The 20,980-nt window shown below is 40.9% G+C and overlaps 1 protein-coding gene across 2 annotated transcripts in view; it reads left to right on the top strand.

Annotated features, from left to right (window-relative positions):
• Positions 1-9,090: 9,090 nt before the first annotated feature.
• The window catches only part of CLSPN (claspin), a 28,572-nt gene continuing 16,682 nt past the window's right edge, over positions 9,091-20,980 (top strand). For both annotated transcript variants that reach the window (XM_060003696.1, XM_060003688.1), the window contains exons 1-8: positions 9,091-9,175; positions 12,475-12,583; positions 13,109-13,557; positions 14,180-14,341; positions 15,188-15,265; positions 15,598-15,670; positions 16,238-16,346; positions 16,534-17,114. In XM_060003696.1, the coding sequence (XP_059859679.1) occupies positions 9,152-9,175; positions 12,475-12,583; positions 13,109-13,557; positions 14,180-14,341; positions 15,188-15,265; positions 15,598-15,670; positions 16,238-16,346; positions 16,534-17,114 (1,585 nt within the window). In that variant the 5' untranslated portion in view covers positions 9,091-9,151. The remainder of the gene's footprint in view (positions 9,176-12,474; positions 12,584-13,108; positions 13,558-14,179; positions 14,342-15,187; positions 15,266-15,597; positions 15,671-16,237; positions 16,347-16,533; positions 17,115-20,980) is intronic.

Genomic DNA, 20,980 nt, shown 5'->3' with positions numbered 1-20,980 from the left:
GTAAACTGCTACTGGAATGTGAGATATTGATTAGAATTTCTCAGGTACTAACTAACCACTCCTAGAGTGTTTATTTCTTATTAGGGTACTTCAGATGTTAACTAATAGCCTCCAAGCTTTACAATAAAACTAGGTAACACGTATATAAAACTTTCTTGTCTGAAATATTTAAACATATATTAACATTATATAGCATATATTTTATATGATATAATATTAATATAAGTAAATTACAGACAACGTAACACCTTCACTGGGGTTCAGTTTGTTTATGTGAGGAAATAAGATGAGCTAACTTCTAAAGTTTCTTCCATGATTCTGTAAGTGGATTTTAGTGCAGTTAGAAGGATCTGGGTTAGAATCATGGAAAAACTTACTGACAGTTATCATCAAGCATGAAAACCTCTTTTCTAGAACACTTTCATATTTTCTTCAAAGGATTTATTTTTCTAAATAAATATCCTTAGCCCCAACCACACCTGTCATCCTCTAACCCTCTTTTTTATTTTTTAAAATTTTTAAAAAATATTTATTTATTTATTTACTTACTTACTTACTTAGGCTGCACAGGGTCTTAGTTGTGGCACGTGGGATCTTAGACGCAGTGAGAACTTTAGTTGCGGCATGCATGTGGGATCTAGTTCCCAGACCAGGGATCGAACCTGGGCCCCCTGCATTGGGGCACAGAGTCTCACCCACTGGGCCACTGGGGAAGTCCCTAACTCCCTTTTAAAAATAAACATTTTTTTAAATTATTGAGGTATAATTGACATATAACTTTATATTAGTATCAGGTGTACAACATAATGATTTGATATTTGTAAATATTGCAAAATGATCATCACAATGACTCTAGTTAACATTCATCACCACACAGTTACAATTTTTTTTCTTGTGATGAGAACTTTTAAGATCTACTCTCTTAGAAACTTTTGGATATGCAATACAATATTACTACCTATAGTTCCCATGCTGAACATTACATTCTCATGACTTATTTATTTTATAACTGGAATTTTGTACCTTTTGACCCCTTTCACCCATTTCGCCTGTCCCCCACTCCCTGCCTCTGGCAACCATCAATCTGTTCTCTGTATCTATGAATTCGGTTTATTTTTTAGATTCCACATATTGGTGAGATCATGTGGTATTTGTTTTTCTCTGTCTGACTTATTTCACTGGAATAATGCCCTCGAGGTCCATCTGTGTTGTCACAAATGCCAATACTTCATTCTTTTATATATATATATATATATATATATATATATATATATATATAACATTTTCTTTATCCATTCACCCTTCGATGGATTTTTAGATTGTTTCCATATTTTGGCTATTGTAAATAATGCTGCAATAAACATGGGGGTGCATATATCTTTTTAAGTTAGTGTTTTCATTTTCCTTGGTTAAATACCCAGAGGTGGAATTGATGGATCATATGGTAGTTCTATTTTTAATTTTTTGAGGAATCACCATATTGTTTTCCATAGTGGCTGCACCAATTTCCATTCCCACCAACAGTGTACAAGTGTTCCCTTTTCTCCACATCCTCGACAGCACTTGTTACCTCTTGTGGTTTTGTGTTTTTTGGTTGCTTTGGTTCTTCATTACTGCAGGCGGGCTTTCTCTAGTTGCGGTGAGTGGGACTACTCTTCATTGTGGTGTGCGGACTTCTCATTGCCGTGGCTTCTCTTGTTGTGGAGCACGGGCTGTAGGTATGCAGGCTTCAGTAGTTGCAGCACTAGGGCTCAGTAGTTGTGGTGCACAGGCTTAGTTGCTCTCGGCATGTGGGATCTTCCCAGATTAGAGATTGAACCGTGTTCCCTGCATTGGCAGGCAGACTCTCAACCACTGCGCCACCAGGGAAGTCCACGTCTTGTCTTTTTGATAACAGGTGTGAGGTGTTATCTCATTGTGGTTTGATTTGCATTTCCCTGATGATTAGGAATATTGAGCACCTTTTCACGTACTTGTGGGCCATCTGTATGTCTTCTTTGGAAAAATATTCAGATCCTCTGCTCATTATTTAAAAATCAAATTGTTTTTGTTTTTGCTGTTGAGTTATATGAGTTCTTTATATTTTGGATATTAACCTTTTCTCAGATATATGATCTGCAAATATTTTTTCTCATTCAGTAGATTGTCTTTTCATTTTGTTGGTAGTTTTCTTTGCTGTGCAGAAGCTTTTAGTTTGATGTAGTCTCACCTGTCTATTTTTACTTTTGTTGCCTTTGCTTTTGGTGTCAAACCCCCAAAAATTATCACCAAAATTGCTGTCAAGGAGCTTACCACCTTCGTTTTCTTCTAGGAGGTTTAAGGTTTCAGGTCTTATGCTCAAGTTGTTGATTCATTTTGAGTCAATTTTTATGTATGGTGTAAGATAGTGGGCCAGTTTTGTTCTTTTGCATGTGGCTGTCCAGTTTTCCCAACACCATTATTGAAGAGATGTCCTTTCCCCATTGTGTATTCATGACTCCTTTGTTGTAGATTAATTGACCATATATACATGGGTCTATTTCTGGGCTCTCTATTCTGTTCCATTGATCTATGTGTCTGCTTTTATGACAATATCATACTGTTTTGATTGTCATAGCTTTGTAATATAGTTTGAAATCAGAACGTGTGATGCCTTAAGCTTTTTCTTCTTTTTCAAGAGTGCTTTGGCTATTTGGGGTCCACCCTGTAACTCCGTATTATTCTTTATTTTTTCCAAAACCTTTATCACTATCTGATATTATATATTTATTTACTTATTTGTTATTGTCTATCTTCTGCTACAAGACTATAATCTCCCTAAGAGTAGAAACTTTGTTTCAAACTGTACTTTCTATGCTTGACCTGCATAGAAGTCAGGCACAGAGGATAGAAGTTTGTTTTGTCTTTTGCTGCATAGCAAACCATACTAAAATGTAGTGGCTTGTTTATTTAAAGCCCATGATTCTGTAATTTGGCTAGATTTAGTTGGTCAGTTCTTCTTTTCATCTGACCTTTGGTAACTCACGTGGTTGCATTCATCTGGAGGTTCAATGGGACTGGATGGTCCAAGATGGTAAAATCTAGTAGTTAACTGTTGGCTGAAGTGCCTTGATTCTCCTCTATGTGGCACATCCAACAATATACCTTGTGTTTCTTAAATGGTGGCAGTAGTGTTCTAAGATAATAGAAGTGAAAACTGCAAAGCTCTTTAAGGTTACCTATACAATGTTACTTTCACTAGATTCTGTTGATCAATGCAAGTAACAAGGACAGCCCAGATTCAAGAGATCAAAAATTAGATGAGGGCTTCCCTGGTGGCGCAGTGGTTGAGAGTCCGCCTGCCGAGGCAGGGGACACGGGTTCGTGCCCCGGTCCGGGAAGATCCCACACGCCGCGGAGCGGCTGCGCCCGTGAGCCATGGCCGCTGAGCCTGTGCATCCGGAGCCTGTGCTCCACAGCGGGAGAGGCCACAACAGTGAGAGGCCCGTGTCCCGTAAAAAAAAAAAAAAAATTAGATGAGAGGTGCAGCAAAATCACACTGAAATCACAAAGAGCTGTGATTATTCTAACAATCTATTACAAAGCTCAATAAAGGTTTGTGAAGTGAATGAATGTATTATTATATCATGTCTCAAGTTCCATGCTTCATATTCAAGGTCTGCTGTGATCCTGCTTCCAGAGCACAAATAACATATCTTCCCCAAGCACTCATCAAATCTGCTCTATAATTTATTTATTTGTGTGTGTGTTTTATCCTCACAGAAAGGACATTATCTTGTTCTCTTGGTATATCCCATGTATCTATCAGATATCCAGGCTCCAAAGAGACACTCTGTTGGTCTTTAATGAGTTTAATTTAACTTAACAACACTGACATCTTATCCCCTACCTTCCATTCCATCATCATGAAGTCACTAGTTGAACAATTCCCTGAAAATCTTATCATTATTCCAGTCTCCATGTCTTTACTCATTCCATTTTCCCCACCTAAAATATTCTCCTTCTTCCTCTTTGCTTATTTCGGTGTTTCTCACTGACATTTAGCAACTTTGGCCCTACCCACTAAATTCCAGTAGAGGCAGGGTCATTATGACAACCATGATAAATCCCCTGGTTAAATATCACTAGTAGACTATCCTTTGGGCCTACAGTGGGAGCAATATTGTTTTGTCTGTCCAGTACCACCTCCTGTCTTAGGAAGTGTTCCTTCCCCACTCCAACTACATCGTTCTTGAAGAAGTTACTCTATTCCTGTAAGTCTGTGCCCTCCTAGGTACAGCTGAATTATCTGGCATGTCTGAAGAAGGTCAGGCACTAGCCTATCCAATTTGCTGAAATTTAATAGAAATTAGGAGTGGAGCAGACCCCTTTTTTCCTTCTGTAATGGAATCCCCTTCCTCCAAACATACATATATGGGTTGACCCCAAGTGCCGAGGATGCTAATATCTAAATAAACACTACTCACACCAAAAGCCATTAAGTTTCTATAAAGCTTAGGGTAGGGTTGGGTTGTGAAAAACACTTGGGTTTTTACAAAAACTGAAGCAAAAAGCCTGGGCAGAAAATTGAATAAAGCGGGGCAGAGGAATTTCACTTATGCATTTTTCCTGGGTAGGTAGCTAGAAAGGAAAAGGGAATTGAAGAGAAAATATATGCATGGAGTACTAAAAGCTGCTGAGTTAAGGTTTTGGATGCTGCACAGATAGAAGTTTGGAACTAGAAAGGAGATAAGGACCTGTGCCTGGGGAATACCTCTTCAGTCACCAGAAAAGCTAAGAGAGAGAGCTCCAACGTGGACAAGGGGCAGACAGGGGTGACCTGGGAAGGGGAAACCTTTTATTCTACATATTAACTTGTGCCAAGCTGAAGTGAGTCTGTACTTGAAATTAGTGACCTATATTCTCAATTTTGGTGACTGGCACCCTAATCTGTCACTCAAGCAATCTAGAAACCTAAGAGTCACTAGTTTTACATTGACTCTATTGTCCCTTGCCCCTCAAGGTTAATCATCAACAAGCCCTGTCAATTTTGCCTCTTTTTTTCCAATCCATCTCCTCCTCTCTATTGTTACTACCATTGACCTAGTTCAGGTCCCTATAATCTCCCACCTAGACAACTGGTCTTCCTGCCTGCAGTTTAATCCCCTTCCAATCCATCCTTCATACGCTGCCAGAATAATCTTTCTCAAGCACATATCTGACCATGTTGCCCTCCTTCTTAACAACACCCCCATCCACCAGCTGCCCAGTTCATACCGTCTAAAAACTAAACTCTAAGCGTAGCACTCCAGAATTCTTGTGGCCTGTTTAACTTTCAGCCTTCATTCTGGCCATCCGTCCCCCTCCCCCAAACACACACTTCTGTGCTCTAGACGCACTGACCTACTTTCAGTTCCCCAACACAACATGCTTTATCAAGCCCCTACGCATACCTGGAATACCTTCTCCTCCTCATGCCAGCCTGGAGAATTCCAATCCATCTTTGAAATTCAGTTCAGGTGTCATGTCCCCCTGAATTGCCCCAGGCAAAATCAGTTTCCCCTCCTTCAGGGCCCCCACAGCTGCTTGTATACACTTCTTCCGTTACACATGCCTAGTTACTTGCCTGTCTTCAACCAGCAACGGGAAACTCTCTGAGAACAAGACTATATTTTATTTATCTTCATATTCTCTGTGTCTAGCGTAGGCTTAAATAGGGGCTCAAGGTTGTTGAAGGAATAGATGGATATTTGATACTTTTTGGTACTTTAGTTTACCAAAAGTTGCAGTAAAGGAGGTTCTGCGTACAAAATAGCTGATGGTGTGTGTGCTGTCATGCCTTGGAAAGAGGCCCTGGTATTTTTCGGTTTTGTTTTTTAGGTGTATTTTAATAATTCATTAGACAATGATTTATTAATCATCCACTATGTGTCAGGTCCTGTGCCATTTTTAAAGGTCAGTGGATACTGGACATCAAGCAAGTCAAACAGCCTTGGCCTTCAAGCAGGTACTCTCCAAGAGAAGCTTTACAGTTATATGGAATTACAGTACAAAATTATTTTTGAAAGCAGATTCTGGGAGATGTAGTTATTTCACCATTCTAAAGGAAAGTTTAAACAACTTGTTGAATAATTTTAAAATGAAGGAACAAAAAAAGGATAGAGTGACTACAGGCTACAGGTAATAGATGGAATGACATGACCAATCCTTGCCACATGGTGGCAGTGCTTCTCCAGGGATGAGGATTTAGTGGCCTAGGACTTCAGAAAAGCATGTTCTCACACTGTAACTCCAGAGGAGGAAGAGTACTAAAAGTTTAACATGGTAGACTCTCTCAATTTGCAGAAAAGATGAAGTAAAACATATAATTTAATCAACTTTCTCCCTCCAAACTTTCGTGGGCCTTTGGAATCTGCTTTTATTTGTTGGCCAGCAAGGAAATATAAATAGAACTTTGGACTGGGCTGAGCGTGTTAAATTACAAGGCTTAGTTTTTCATAATTGCTTTCTTATATTGATTTTTTGTGATATAATGATAGATTCTACTAGTGAAACAATTTTTCAAATTCTATGACCAAAATAAGTTTGTCAGTATTGTAAAGTATTTTCTGTAGAGTACCTAACTTCCAGGTGCTCTGCCAATCAAACCCATTTGAGAATCATGATCTAATCCAATGTTTTCTAATTACACATAAAGAAAACAAGGCTCTGAGAAGCTAAATGACTAACTTAAGATCACAAAGCCATTTATGCGATAGGTTCAGGCTCATCCTTGCAAAGTGAACACTCCAGATCTTTCCCTCACTGCCATCTATCAACTTCATAAACAGAGTTTGTTGGATGATTAATCTTGAGAATCAAGAGACAGAGAGGAATCAACGTGACTTCCAGATTTCTGAATCGGTAACTTGAATTACGGTGCTATATTCTCACCAAAACTGAGAATATCGATTGCTAATTTCAAATACAGACTTGCTTTAGCTTGGCACAAGTTAATATATAGAATAAAAAGTTTCCCCTTCCTAGCTCACTCCTTCCACCTATTGTCCAAATCAGAGCTCTCTTAGTTTCTCAGGTGACTGAAGAAGTGCTCTCCACAGAAAGGAAAATGCTAATCGTTCTGAAAATGTTAATGTCAGGAGTGTCACCTCATTTGTTCACTTCCCAGAGGGAATTCAAGAAGAATAATATAGTTGTCAAGTGACTGAGTTAATTAGATTAACAAATATTGATTGATTTCTCTACCATGATCCAGGTATGTTCTAAGCCCTTGGTTCTCAAAGTGTGATCGCCATACCAGCTGCTTTAGGATCACCTGGGAACTTGTTAGAAATGCAAATTCTTGGCCCTCACATCAGACATACTGAATCAGAAATTCTGGCAATGGGGTCCAAAAATCTGTTCTTACAAACCCTTCAGGTTATTCGGATGCATCCTCAAGTTTGAGAATGACTATTCTAGATCAGGAGCATATGGTGTTAAAGAAAAAAAAAGTGCTTGTCATCTTGAAGCAACAATATACAAACATACAAAAATAAAACTTCAGGCAGAGGTAAGTGCTATCAGGGAAACCAGTACAGGGGATGGAGGGAGAATGTAGAGGGTGTGCAGGCAAGGTCCCGCTGAGGAGTATGAGCACTGGAGTCAGACTGAGCAGGGTGTGAATATCGGCTCCACCAGTTACTAGCCTTTGAAAGGTTTAGTTTCCTCATCTGCTAAAATGGAGATAGTAGTATTACCTTACAAAGTTACTCTAAAGATTAAATAAGATAATGCTTGCAAAATTCTTGTAACTGTTTCCTGTCTCAAGGTAAGCCCCCAATAAATGTTAGCCCTCCAAATACGAGGGAAGAGTGTGTAGATGTATATTTAGGAATCATCAATGTAAAAATTAATAGTAAAGTGCGTGAAAAGGTGGATAGATTGAGATGTGAGAGAAGAGGATGGAAGATGGGATCTTGCTGGTGGGAGCAGACATGGGTTGAAAGGAGGTGAAGAAATGAAGATGAGGAGAGAGAACTTTTATCTGAACTCAGCTAAACCTGGAAACTTGGAAGAGGAGGCCAGTGGATAGGGTGAATAACCATCCTGGTTTGCCTGGGACTGAGGACATTCCTGGGAGGTGGGACTTTCAATGCTAAAACTGGGCAAGTCCTGGGAAAACTGGAATGAGTTGGTCACCCTGTCAGTGGATAGGATCACGGCCGGTGAAGTGGGGGAGGTAAACATGACCTTTCTTTCTTGGTGCACTCATCTCTTCCTTATAGTAATCTTGTAAATATCTTCCAGTAGCTAGACTCAACAAGAATCTGGAGGGCAAGGGAGCTCGAATAATGCACTGGGGAGAAGTCAGCCTTGCCTGGACAGAGCAGGATAAGTAAGGAAAGAGAGAGAATGGACCTGAAGGGCCAAAAAGATAGTAACAAGGACAATGACAAGGGATTAGAACTGTCTGGGATTAGTCTGACTCCAGACCTTTTAATTTTTTTCCTGCCTTGTCCAAAGAGTATGGAAGTGGGATGAGTGTGTGTTTTCTGCATACTCGAATTAACCTTAAATAAAATAATAAAGGTTATCCAAGGATATTCTTTGGTATCTGAGCAGCCCACAAAACTTTTCTTTTTTGATGTCCAGTGGCGTGAGTGCCATGTACAAAAAGGAGCAGGTGGGATCCAGCTGCTCCAGGAAAGGAGGTCCTGGAGAAAATCCCCACGGGGATGACTTCAGGTGCCCAGAGATCTTCTCCTGGCTCACTTCCCGCCTGGAGGGCTTACTCCTCAAAAAGCGTTTGATGGGAGCTGCCGCGCTACGGTAAAGGTCAAAGGTCAAAGGTCACCGCTCGCACATTAAAGTCTTGCAAGGCCAGAGGGTCTGGCCGCCAGGCAGCCAGGACACCTCCAGCCTCCCCCTGCCTCAGTTGACAAGAGGAGCCGCGACCCGCCAACCTAACCCAGATTATATTCAACGGGCCGGCCGAAGGAGCTTCGATTGGTAGGACAGGATGGGGGCGCGGCCTCATGTAGAAAGCCTCCTCTGGATTGGTGCAAATCGTTGAGGGCGGAGCATCCACTCCGGCTGGGCGCGAAAGCTCGAACGCCGCTGCCTGGCCGGAGACTGCGGGAGCAGCTGCGTCCCGGGTGCGGGAAGCGGAGACCTGCTTCTTCCTGAGCGGCGCGCTGCGGAGGCCGGAGTCATGACGGGAGAAGTGGTTTCCGAGGTGAGTTTATGCACTTGCCTCTATCTGAAGCTGCGGAGGCCCGGCGCGGAGGGGTGGGGTGGGGCAGGGGTCGAGCTGGCCGAGTGGGTCGTGGAGGCTGGGAGGACTACAGCTCCCGGCGTGCACTGCGGCGGCTCGGCTTCGCGGCCCTGCGGAGATAAAACTACAGGCCCCGAGTGCTCGGGACCCCGCGGTCGATCCCGGCGCTGGGGTCCCCGCGCCTCGGTCCCCTCGGGGAGGTTGCTCCTGGTCTTTGCGGCGCGCGCAGTCCGCCGCCAGCCTCTGCTCAGCCCGCCCCTTTGGCGCGTTTCCTGCGGCGGGAGCTCTTCCTCCAACTGCGCCCCAACAAGGAGGAAGGACCAGGCCGAACCGGACCGCTAGGGTGAGGGGCAGCATTAACTGTAAATGGACGGCAGGAGTCTTAGAGACTTCGAAATTGGGTCTGGAAGAGGCCTCTGAGGTCATCACACAGGGTCCCAAGAGGTGAAGGTACCAGTCTCGGAGCCTTCCGGGAGGTGACTGGCTGGTCGCTGTCGGAATTGGCGTAGAAACGACATCTGTTTCCAGATCTGTGTTCTTTTCTGGGGCTGAGACTGGAGTGAGACACTCGTCTTGGGAGCAAAATTTAACGGGGCGCTTTAAGATAATTTTTAAAATTAATTTTTACTGAAGTATAGTTGAATTATAATGTGTTAATTACTGCTGTACGGCAAAGTGACTCAGTTACACATATATGTACATTCTTTTTCTTATTCTTTTCCGTTGTGTTTATCACAGGATATTGAATAGAGTTCCCTGTGCTATACAGTAGGACCTTGTGGTTCAAGATAATACTTAAATGCAGTATTTTTAAAAGTAAAAATTAATGCAAAAAATTCCATTATTTGATTTTGAACAAAATATCAAACTTTGAAACGAAGACAAGATCCGACCCTGTGTTTGTACTACTCTGTCTCACTCACCTCACACTCATCCTGGCCCTGGTTCAAAATAAACTTTATTTACAAAAGCAAGCAGCTGACCTCATGAGTCATAATTTGTCCGTTTGATTTTTTATTTTAATATTGCACTAAAATATCTTGATTACTGAGTGTTTTGAGACCTTCTAGCCTCACCCTGTTCCTGGCCTTGACTGTCGCTGGTTCTGCCGCAGATTGCCTAGAATACAGTGATTAAGAGTATCACCATGGGGCTTCCCTGGTGGCGCAGTGGTTGGGAATCTGCCTGCCAATGCAGGGGATACGGGTTCGAGCCCTGGTCCGGGAGGATCCCACATGCCGCGGAGCAACTAAGCCCGTGTGCCACAACTACTTAGCCTGCGCTCTAGACACCACGAGCCACAACTACTGAGCCCATGCACCACAACTATTGAAGCCCGTGCGCCTGGAGCCTGTGCTCCGCAACAGGAGAGACCGCCGCAGTGAGAAGCCCGCACACCGCAACAAAGAGCAGCCCTTGCTCGCTGCAACTAGAGAAAGACCACGGGCAGCAACGAAGACCCAATGCAGCCAAAAATAAATAAATAAATCTATATTTAAAAAAAAAAAAAAAGAGTATCACCATGTATTGAGCTATGTGGTTACCTGAACTCAGTTTCCATGTCCACAAATAGTCTTACTGCTTTCCATTGTTGGGAGGATCATCAGCATATACATCATGATCCTCAGTGATATTCCTCTGTTTGTGTTATTTTTGGTTATAATTTTAATAATTGTACTAAACATTCAAATCAGTTTAATAGTTGTTTGAGAAGCCATTAGGGTGAAGCCTTGTGACCTATTACATTACAGATGTATTTTCCCCCTTATTAATAAGTTGATTCAGAGTTCTATGAACCAAGCTTGGTCACTAACTAGTCAAGTCACCCAACATACCCCCGTCTCCTTAGATTTTTCACTTGTGACTTAAAAAAATTTTTGGGGGGGGGCTGAATTTCAGACATAAACATCGAAAGGCTGTTATAATGAACCCATCACCTAACTTCAGCAATTATCAAATCATGCCAGTCTTGTTTCATTTATACCCCCACCCACTTCCCCCCTTACTGAATTATTGGCAGCAAATTCCACACATATTTCATCCACAGATATTTCATCATGCATCTCTAAAAGGTAAGGGCTTTCCAAAAAAGATAACTACTATATTATTACCATACCTAAAAAATTTAGAATTATTTCTTGATATTAAATAGCTAATCAGTGTTTAGATTTCTTTGACTCATACATATACTTTCAGTTTGTTTGAATTAGGATCCGAACATGGCCCCTGCATATTGTAGTCGGTGATATGTGTGTGTGTAAATATCTTTACTCTCTTTATAAGTCCCCCCCCTCTTTTTTCTTGCAATTTACTGTTAAAGAAACCACAGAGTTTGTCCTATAGAGTTTCCCACACCTGGATTGCCTCTCTGTGATGTTATTTATCATGTCATTTGGATACACTGAGAAACACTTTACACAGTAAAACGAAATAAGTGCTTGATTCTTTAAATTTATTTACTATAACTCAAAATAAAGAGTTGGTCCTATAATAGCCTTCAAAGGTGAACAATGAATTTTAGTTTGTTTTCTTGTCCAGTAATTCTTTTTTTTTCTTTTATAAATTATTTTATTTATTTATTTTTGGCCACGTTGGGTCTTTGTTGCTGAGTGCAGGCTTTCTCTAGTTGCTGCGAGCGTTGCAGTGCGTGGGCTTCTCATTGTGGGGTCTTCCCTTTTTGTGGAGCACGAGCTCTAGGTGTGCGGCTTCAGTAGTTGCGGCACATGGGCTAAGTAGTTGTGGCTCTCGGGCTCTAGAGTGCAGGCTCAGTAGTTGTGGCTCACGGGCTTAGTTGCTCTGTGGCATGTGGGATCTTCCTGGACCAGGGATTGAACCCGTGTCCACTGCATTGGCAGGCGGATTCTTAACCACTGCGCCACCAGGGAAGTCCTGTCCAGTAATTCTTTTTTTTTTTTTGCGGTACGCGGGCCTCTCACTGTTGTGGCCTCTCCCGTTGTGGAGCACAGGCTCCAGACGCACAGGCTCAGCGGCCATGGCTCACGGGCCCAGCCGCTCCGCGGCATGTGGGATCTTCCCGGACCGGGGCACAAACCCATGTCCCCTGCATCGGCAGGCAGACTCTCCACTGCGCCACCAGGGAAGCCCATGTCCAGTAATTCTTAATGTCATCCTTTTGTTAAACCGCTGTATTGGTTTTTCCTTATTTCAGCCTGATGATCCCATGATAATTTGTGTATCTTTATGTACTTAGAGCTTTCTGTCACCTGCTGGTTAATACAAATTATATTCTCATTTTCTAGGTTCACCTAGAAATCAATGATTCAAAACTCATTTCACAAGAAGAAGCAGATAGTCCTTCAGACAGTGGACAGGGCAGCTGTGAAATAGTTGGGCTCTTGAGTGAACAAGGTTTGTAACAGTCAGTACTTTTATTTTTAGGAATAGAATGTGGCAGCTTGGGTTGTAAGGGGACTGGATTAATTTCTTATTCTCTGATTTATTAAATTATTAATGCTTAACCTTGTTTGTTCTGTTTATTATAAAAGCAAAATAATAGTGCTTGTACCCTTTTGAAAATAACCATTTCTGTTATATTATTGAATGTATAAAGTGTCTAGAAGATACCATATTGCCTGGTTGAATGCATTCATCCTATAATAAAAGGACTTTTAACACCTGCCATGAAGGATCAGAACAGCTTTACACATTGTAAATATATATAATTACATTTCTTAGTAAGAGATATTTTTCCAGGGAAAGTGGTTTTCAAAATATATTTTTAGATTTGCTTTGCTACAATCAGTTCTTAGTGTTAGTTACATAATTTCACAAGGTGATATATCACTTGGCTAATTGGATATGTTTTTGAGGAGTACGGGGACTAGGAAGAAGGCCAATGACGGTAGACTCTAAAAAAAATTGTGTTTCCTCCAGATTCAGATGAAGAGATATTTGTGAGTAAGAAATTGAAAAGCAGGAAGGTGCTACAAGAGAGTGATTCTGAACAGGAGGGCACAAATGCCTCTCCAGAGAAAACTACCTATGACGATATAGAGGAGGAAGATAAGGAGAACTTACATGCTGGAAAAAATGGAAAAGTCAGAAGGATTTACAGAACTCTGGTGAACAGTGATGAGAGTGACATCGAGGAGTCTTTGTGTCAGGAAAATCTTGAAACCCAAGTGACACCTTGCTTAGAGCTGAGTCTCCAACCTGAAAACTCTGTGGATTTTACAGTTGACAGAAAGATTTCCAAAAAACCCATACATGATAAAGAAGGAATTGGAGGAAAAGCAAAAGTAAAATCAAAGCGAAGACTCAAGAAAGAGGAGAGAAAGATGGAGAAAATTAAGCAGCTGAAAAAGAAGGAAACAAAAAATGAGGTACATTTAAAAGAATAATTTGCTGTTTCTAAGGCAGGTTAATGTTTTAGAAAAAGTTGCTTTTAGGAAAAACAGTTGCTTTTAGTTCTTGAGGTTGTTTCTGCACTCAGGATATACCTTCGAGTTGATTGTCTTGCAATGAGGTATGTGATTTCAAATCCGTTGGTCTCATTCTCCATTTTGGATATGAGAGGACACCTTCCAAATAAATGGGTTTCTGATTTTCTTTGTGAGCACGTGGAGTTATTCTTTGCTGTTTCTGATCTGATGAAAATTAACTTTCATAGGATTTTTCATGCCTCCATCAGTCAAAAGTCTTGTTTGCCCCCTGGAAAAACCATCCTCAAATTTTATAAGCTAGTTGCTTAATGAAGTATTTAATTGACTTTTCAAATACAAATGTACTATTTATTAAGTTAATTTTGGACAATTGTGTAAAATCACAGCATGGACTTCAAAGGATGACTATGGATTAGGAACCAGTGATAATGTTCTGGGATGCCATATACTTGTCTGTTGAGGAAGCATGAGCTTTTTCTGTCCTGATGCAAATTGCTATATGGTGTTGTAAAACATTGGATTTGAAAATGATTGGATCTTGCTTTTTCTTTGTGTTACCCAGGAAGATGATGTGAAACAGCTATTTAATGACAGTGGCTGTCTACTTGTGGATAAAGACCTTTTTGAAACTGGGTTGGAGGAGGAAAATAACTCTCCATTAGAAGATGAAGAGTCATTAGAATCAATAAGGGAAGCTGTGAAAAACAAAGTAAAAAAGCACAAGGCAAGTAAAAGATGACTGCAGTTAGAGCTAACCCACTGCTTCTAACCTTTGCTTTGTTTTCTGATTTACTGTTGGAACCTTAATTTTTTTTTTTTAACTGAAGAAAAAGCACGTGTCAATTGATTTCAGTTTTTCAGCCGTTAATTTTGGAATTATGCAGTACAAGTGATAGATGTGCTATGTTGTTTGGGAACTAGTATTTTCATTGCCCTAATAAGAATGTTGAGGAAAGTAAGATACTTTTATGTTTTGTAAGAAACAGGTAAAAAAGGGGTCAGAGATGTAAATTTTATAATCTGGTGGCCTCTAGGAAATGAACCTATAGGGTTTCAGGAAGGGTATCAAAGAGAAGCATCAGTCGAAGCATCGTTGTCTGGGCTTCCCTGGTGGCGCAGTGGTTGAGCGTCTGCCTGCCGATGCAGGGGACACGGGTTCGTGCCCCGGTCTGGGAAGATCCCATATGCCGCGGAGCGGCTGGGCCCGTGAGCCATGGCCGCTGAGCCTGCGCTAAAAAAAAAAAAAAAAACCATCGTTGTCCTGAGTGTTTGGAAGCATAATCATTCTTCCTGAGATTAGCTTCCTGGAAGTCATTGTCCCTCCTTAGGGAAAGATGTAATAGAGAGGTGTAAGAAATGAGGGCCCAAGCTCCATTGGAGACAACTAATGTGTTTTCTAGGCATTAGAGGATGCTGTGTGTCTAACACTTTATATTTGATAATTATTGATTTAGCATTAATGTAGCGTGATGTGGTGTTGGAGTGCAAAAGCAGTCTTTGCGTAAGCAACATCCTCTTGTGTCAGTTTAATTTTTTTCCCTGTTAATCCATTTGCAATCTTCTCTTTTAGAGAAAGGAACCATCTTTGGAGAGTGAGGTCTATTCATTTGAAGAAGAAACAGAGTTATCAAAAGGCACCACGAGGAAGGTGACATAGAGCCCTATATAGTTGTCATGTTGAGCTCTTTTCCCAGGCGATTGTGGGTTTTTCAGGAGTTCTATTGTGTCTATCGTATTACCCTGATTCCTAGGATATTGCTTTGTGCATAGTAGGGACACAAATATGAATTGGACTGAATTAATTCTATGAGACTTGCAAATAAGTGAGCTCCTGAAGTTTATATTGTTTTGATCTTATTAATGCTTACTGTTCCCTCTCCATCCTCTTTTCTTGGAGAGAGCAGACTTTTATGGGATGAATATCTATCAACCTTTCTGGATAATAGCATTAATGTAATCTCACTTTTTGTTTTCTTTAAGGAAAGAAAGGCAGCCAAGTTAAGTAAGGAAGCATTAAAAAAATTGCATAGTGAGACTCAGCGCCTTATTCGAGGTAAAGAAACCTGTATGGTAAACACTGAGGCAAATCACATTATTTCTTTGTAAGCTCAACTTGGATGTTGGGGACTTTCCTTTTTTTTTAACAATCTTAATATGAATGAGATTATAATAATCAAGTTTAGAATTGATCTTGATGAATGGCCATTGTTCTGAAGCCCCTGGAACATTAGTATAAACTGAGAAAATTTCCGGAACTGTAGTGGTGGTAATGAGGGAGTTTTTTAAAGGGTTGTCTATGGCCTAGCTGCATCAGGATCCCTTTTACAAACCTTTCAAATTTATAAATTCTTAGGCCCCACAGAAATTTTGATTCAGTAGGCTCGAAATGGGGTCCAAGAATCTCTATTTTTAAAAAACTTACTGGATCAATTTGATTTCACAGCTAATTTTAAAAGCCACTGGTCTTCAGGGAATTTTTTTGTAGTTGGAGCCTGCTTTTATTAAAGGCAGGTTTGTTTTCTATTTCTGAGGATGGCTTTGGTTGTTTAGTTAACTGATTGTAAAGTGACATTTCAGAATGTACAGTATATGTATTTGCTTGTTTTGTTCCATTTTCTAGAGGCTGCACTTAATCTTCCGTATCATATGCCTGAGAATAAAACTGTTCATGAATTCTTCAAACGTAAACCCCGGCCCACTTGCCAGGGAAATGCCATGGCACTACTGAAGTAAGAAGTTTCTTTCCTTGTGATTATAATTTTCATAAATATTCAGTTCTGAGGCAAACACCTGGTGTAAAGAGTTCAGATTCCTCACTTCCTTAAAATTGATTTAAACGATTCATTACGTGCTAAGGGATAAGAATGTTTCACGTTTAGGATAATTTTCAACTCCAGGTTATTTTCCCTTCTCTAGATCATCTAAGTATCAGGCAAGCCATCACAAAGAAATCACAGACACTGAAAATACAACTGAGATAAATAGTGACCACCATAGCAAAGATTCTGAGCAGACAACAGGTGCAGGATATGAAATGGAAATTAATGCACTCCCTGCAGTTTCAAAGGAACCCCAGATCACTACTGGATCAGATGAGTCTTGCAGTAAGAATTTGACAGGAAGTGAAGAGCTAGAAATTCCCGAGAAACAAGAGCAGAGTGATGCTAGACCTTCACCTGGGGACATCTCGGTGGCACAACAGGAATGCAGCTTCCTTGGGAATAAGGACAGTGAGGAGTATCAGGCTGGAGGGCTTGTGGCACCTGAACCTTGTGCCCTGGAGGAAGAAGAAGGCCTGAAAAAAACAGAAGAAGCAGATGAGAAGGTGGAAGAGCCCAGCCTTCAAACTAAATCAGCAGCAGTGGTGCCACCTGAAAAAGTGAGGAGGTTCACTGTGGATAGACTGAAGCAACTGGGAGTAGATGTTTTCATTCAGCCTCGGCTGGGTGCTGACAAAGATTCTTTTGTGATACTTGAAGAACCTGAAACCAACAGAGGTAATCCTTTGAATTGTGAGGAGCTTCTCTAGAGTGATTTGTTCTGGCAGCTTTCTAGTATTTGCCACTGTGGAGGACAGGGAATACAGGAGAAACAAATAATCACACATGGTCTTATTCTACAGATGTACCAGATGCCAGATAGAAATCATTTAGATACATTTGGCAGGGTATTAGAATGTTCTAAACCTTGTTTAAATGGAAACCTGTTGACAGTCAATGTACAAAGCAGGGTACATTGCTGTTGTTTTATGGTATGACTTTGATAAAAGCATTATTCAGTTTTTCACAGTTAGAAATATCTTGGTTCAGCAAATTGTCTGCAAAACTGAATTTCTTTTCTTTCTTTTCATTCATTCAACAAGTATTAAACTATCCGCTACATGCAAGTTGCTGTAAGGCATACTTGAGAAATCTGACGTTTATCCTACACTTAAGGTACTTACGCTCTACCCGGGGAGATAAGCAGTAGGCAAATAACAGCAATACAAGGAAGTGACATTTTCTATCATGAACATGTGTCCCTGATAATTGGAAAAAGTTAAATAACATGGAGAAAAGGGAAGAGTATTCTTTGCTGAAAGAAACATTTAGAGTAAAGAATCATAGTAAAGAGGAGGGATAAGTTTCTTACAATAGATGATTAAAGAATAAGTGGATGTAATTACTTGTTCACTACCTTCCCCTTTATACTTTGAGTAGGGATCTTCTGGCTTGTTCCTTACTCTGTCCCCCGTGCTGCCACAGTGGATGACACATTTTAGGCAGCCATGTTTACTGAATGAATGAAAGAATGAATGAATGATCCTTCAAGAGAGAAATCAAGTATTACCCACATTGGGTAGACTTCCTGACTTGTCGGTAAAATTAGGTGTTCCCTCCTCTGCAATGTGATATGATAATTAAGAGCTGAGGCTCTATAGCGAGGTTGGGATCTGAATCTGGATTACACTATTCACTGTTTAAACTTGAGTCTGCTATTTGACCTCTCCAAGGCATCTTTTTTTTTTTTTTTTTTTTTTTTGCGATACGCAGGCCTTTCACTGTTGTGGCCCCTCCTACCGCGGAGCACAGGTTCCGGATGCGCAGGCTCAGCGGCCATGGCCCACGGGCCCAGCCGCTCCGCGGCATGTGGGATCTTCCCAGACCGGGGCACGAACCCATGTCGCCTGCATCGGCAGGCGGACTCCCAACCACTGCGCCACCAGGGAAGCCCCAAGGCATCTTTTTTAAAAAATGAAATAACGCTATCTGGTTCACAGGGCTTTAGTGAAGATTTGTTGAAATAATGCATACAAGTGGATAGCATAAAGAAACACTCAAATGGTGGCTGCTTTTTCTATTATCAGTGAAATTATTTACATCAAGACTCTCCTTCATTAACTAACATATGGTTGGCAGGTGCTAGGTCAGCCACAGTATCAGTCTTCGTTGATTGAATGGGTGGACTTTGTGGAAGTGGAGAGAAGGACGTTCTTAGAAGGGACAGAAAGAGCTCTGTGTGGTGCATATTGGGAGGACGTGTAAGTCAGTTTGACCAGAGCAGTTGCGGGGGTGGAAGGGTTTTGTAACAACTAGCATAGCTCTGTTAGCAAAGAAGTGTGGAAATAAGCTGTTGCCTAGAACAGGGAGAGAAAGTTTTGTTGTGTGGGACTAGAAGTTATCTAAATAGTCTCAGACTGAAAGGTGCGGTAGAACTTTCTGAGTACTTACTATCCTAATACTGTGGAATTTTGTTATATGGGACTAGAAGTTTTCTAAACAGTCTCAGACTGAGAAACAGAAAAGGGAAGAAACCTTTTTTTTTTTTTGCATACCTACTATATTAGACACTGATAGGTCTTTTTATTAGTTATCTTTCTTAATTTTCGTAGCCCCAGATATTATTTTGCAAATGAAGAGCCTGAGGTTTGGAGAGGTTGGGTAATTTTTCCAACATTACACTTGGCTTTTACAGGGAACTAGCACAATGCCTGGCTCATAGTAGCCACTTATTTTTAACGCAGAATATGTTTTCCTTCAGAAATAGTATTTGACATGGATATTGGGTTTCCAGCTCAGCCTGTTTCATAATATATGAAGTTAGGATCAACATTTATTCATTCATGCAATAAACTTTTATTTAGCATGATGTTGGGTGCTGTGTATGCAAGTAAGATGTAGTCCCTTCTCACGAGGAAATTAAAGCCTAGTAGGAGTAACAGGCAGAAAAGTTGGATGTTAAGTGCTGTGCATACTTTGAGCCTAGAGAAAGAGTTCCTCACAGGGAGTCAGGGAAGCTTCTGAAAGGAGCTCATACCTGAGCTGAGTCCTGAAAGCTGAGTAAGAGATACCAAGGCAGAGAGGTGAGGGAGGGCTTTCTTGGTGGAGGGGACAGAGCTACAAAAGACACAAAGACAAGAGAAAGCTCTGGTTAGCTGAAGTGAAGATTGCAAGGAGGTTGGTGACTAGAGGCCAGATCATGCAGGGCTTTTAGGTGGAGACATGAGCTAGAGCAGAGACTTTTCACTTACAGAGGAGATGAAAGGTGTTGGGAAAAGACGATGGACGGAGAGGAGCTTGAACAGGGGTTCTATAGTGAGGAGGGTGGTGGTTGAGTCACGTAGTAAAGGGCAAGGAAAAGGGGTGCTCCAGTGGGTTGGTGGATGAAGAGTTTTGAGGGACCTGGCTTTCTCCAGAAGAATGAAGGCAACTCCTGCCTCACTCTTATTTAAGGTCTTGAGTAATCTTCCTCCCCTTCCACTTCTTTTATTCTCTTGGCACCAGTGATGAGCTGCCTATTTCTGTTCCCTTTCCACTGCCACTCCCTGTTGCTTCCAACTTACTGAAATAATATAAAATGGGATGCAGACTTACAGCTTCTCACCCTACTCTTTGGTTTGCAATGTAAACATGCCCTCCTTTGGGATTGGATTTTTTCTATTAATAAATAATGTTAGAGACTCAGAATAAAAAGGTTTCTTTCCAGTTCTTCTCTTTTTCTACTAAGACGCTCTAGGGAGGGAAAACCCACATCTACATGCTAAGCACAAAACTACTAAAGTATGATTTGAGCGCATTTTAGAAAAAGAGCCAAACTTGGAGTATCTTGGACATTTTATCATGGAAGAGAACGCATGGCATGTGAAAATAGCCAGCATCCCTCAACCCCAAAGGAGCTTTTCTTCCTCTCTTTTCCTTTCCGTCAGCTCTTTTACACCAGATCCCACTATGGTATGACTGACTTGTTAAACAGAGTGAGAGAGGTAACAGCTAGCTGAGGGAGGAAGGAAAGAAAGTTCTGAGCAATAGCAGTGGGGAAGAAGGGAAAGGCCCTGTTGCTATTAGACCACTGAACTCATACTACGTGTGTGTGTGTGTGTGTGTGTGTGTGTGGGTGTGTATTCATAGTCCCGTTTATATACAAGTAGGGCGTGTGGTACAGGGACCACTTCTAACTGGGATTTCCTTTCTGATTGTACTGATTATATCTTTAAAATTTTGATGAAGAAACTTTTCCAGTCCTGCCGCTGACTTACATCACTCATTGCATTGATTGTTATTTTCTTTTTCCATTTTTTAAATTGACCTTACTCGTATTTAGTGAGATTGCTAACAAGCAGTGAAATGTTCAAAGAAGGGAATTTTTTAAAAGGAGACTGAAACCCATGAGAAATTAAGCCCTTGAATAATTGAGGAGTATGGTATTTTTTCTACCAGCTTAATACTTTTTTAAAAAGAAGTGCACACTTATTTTTATTTTTTTAACATCTTTATTGGAGTGTACTTGCTCTACAATGGTGTGTTAGTTTCTGCTTTATAACAAAGTGATTAGTTTCTGCTTTATAACAAAGTGAATCAGCTATACATATACATATATCCCCATA

This window comes from Delphinus delphis, chromosome 1 (genome assembly GCF_949987515.2).
Source record: "Delphinus delphis chromosome 1, mDelDel1.2, whole genome shotgun sequence".
Classification (NCBI taxonomy): domain Eukaryota; kingdom Metazoa; phylum Chordata; class Mammalia; order Artiodactyla; family Delphinidae; genus Delphinus; species Delphinus delphis.
The sequence above is the reverse complement of the archived record's forward strand: the minus strand, read 5'-3'. Positions and strand labels throughout refer to the sequence as shown.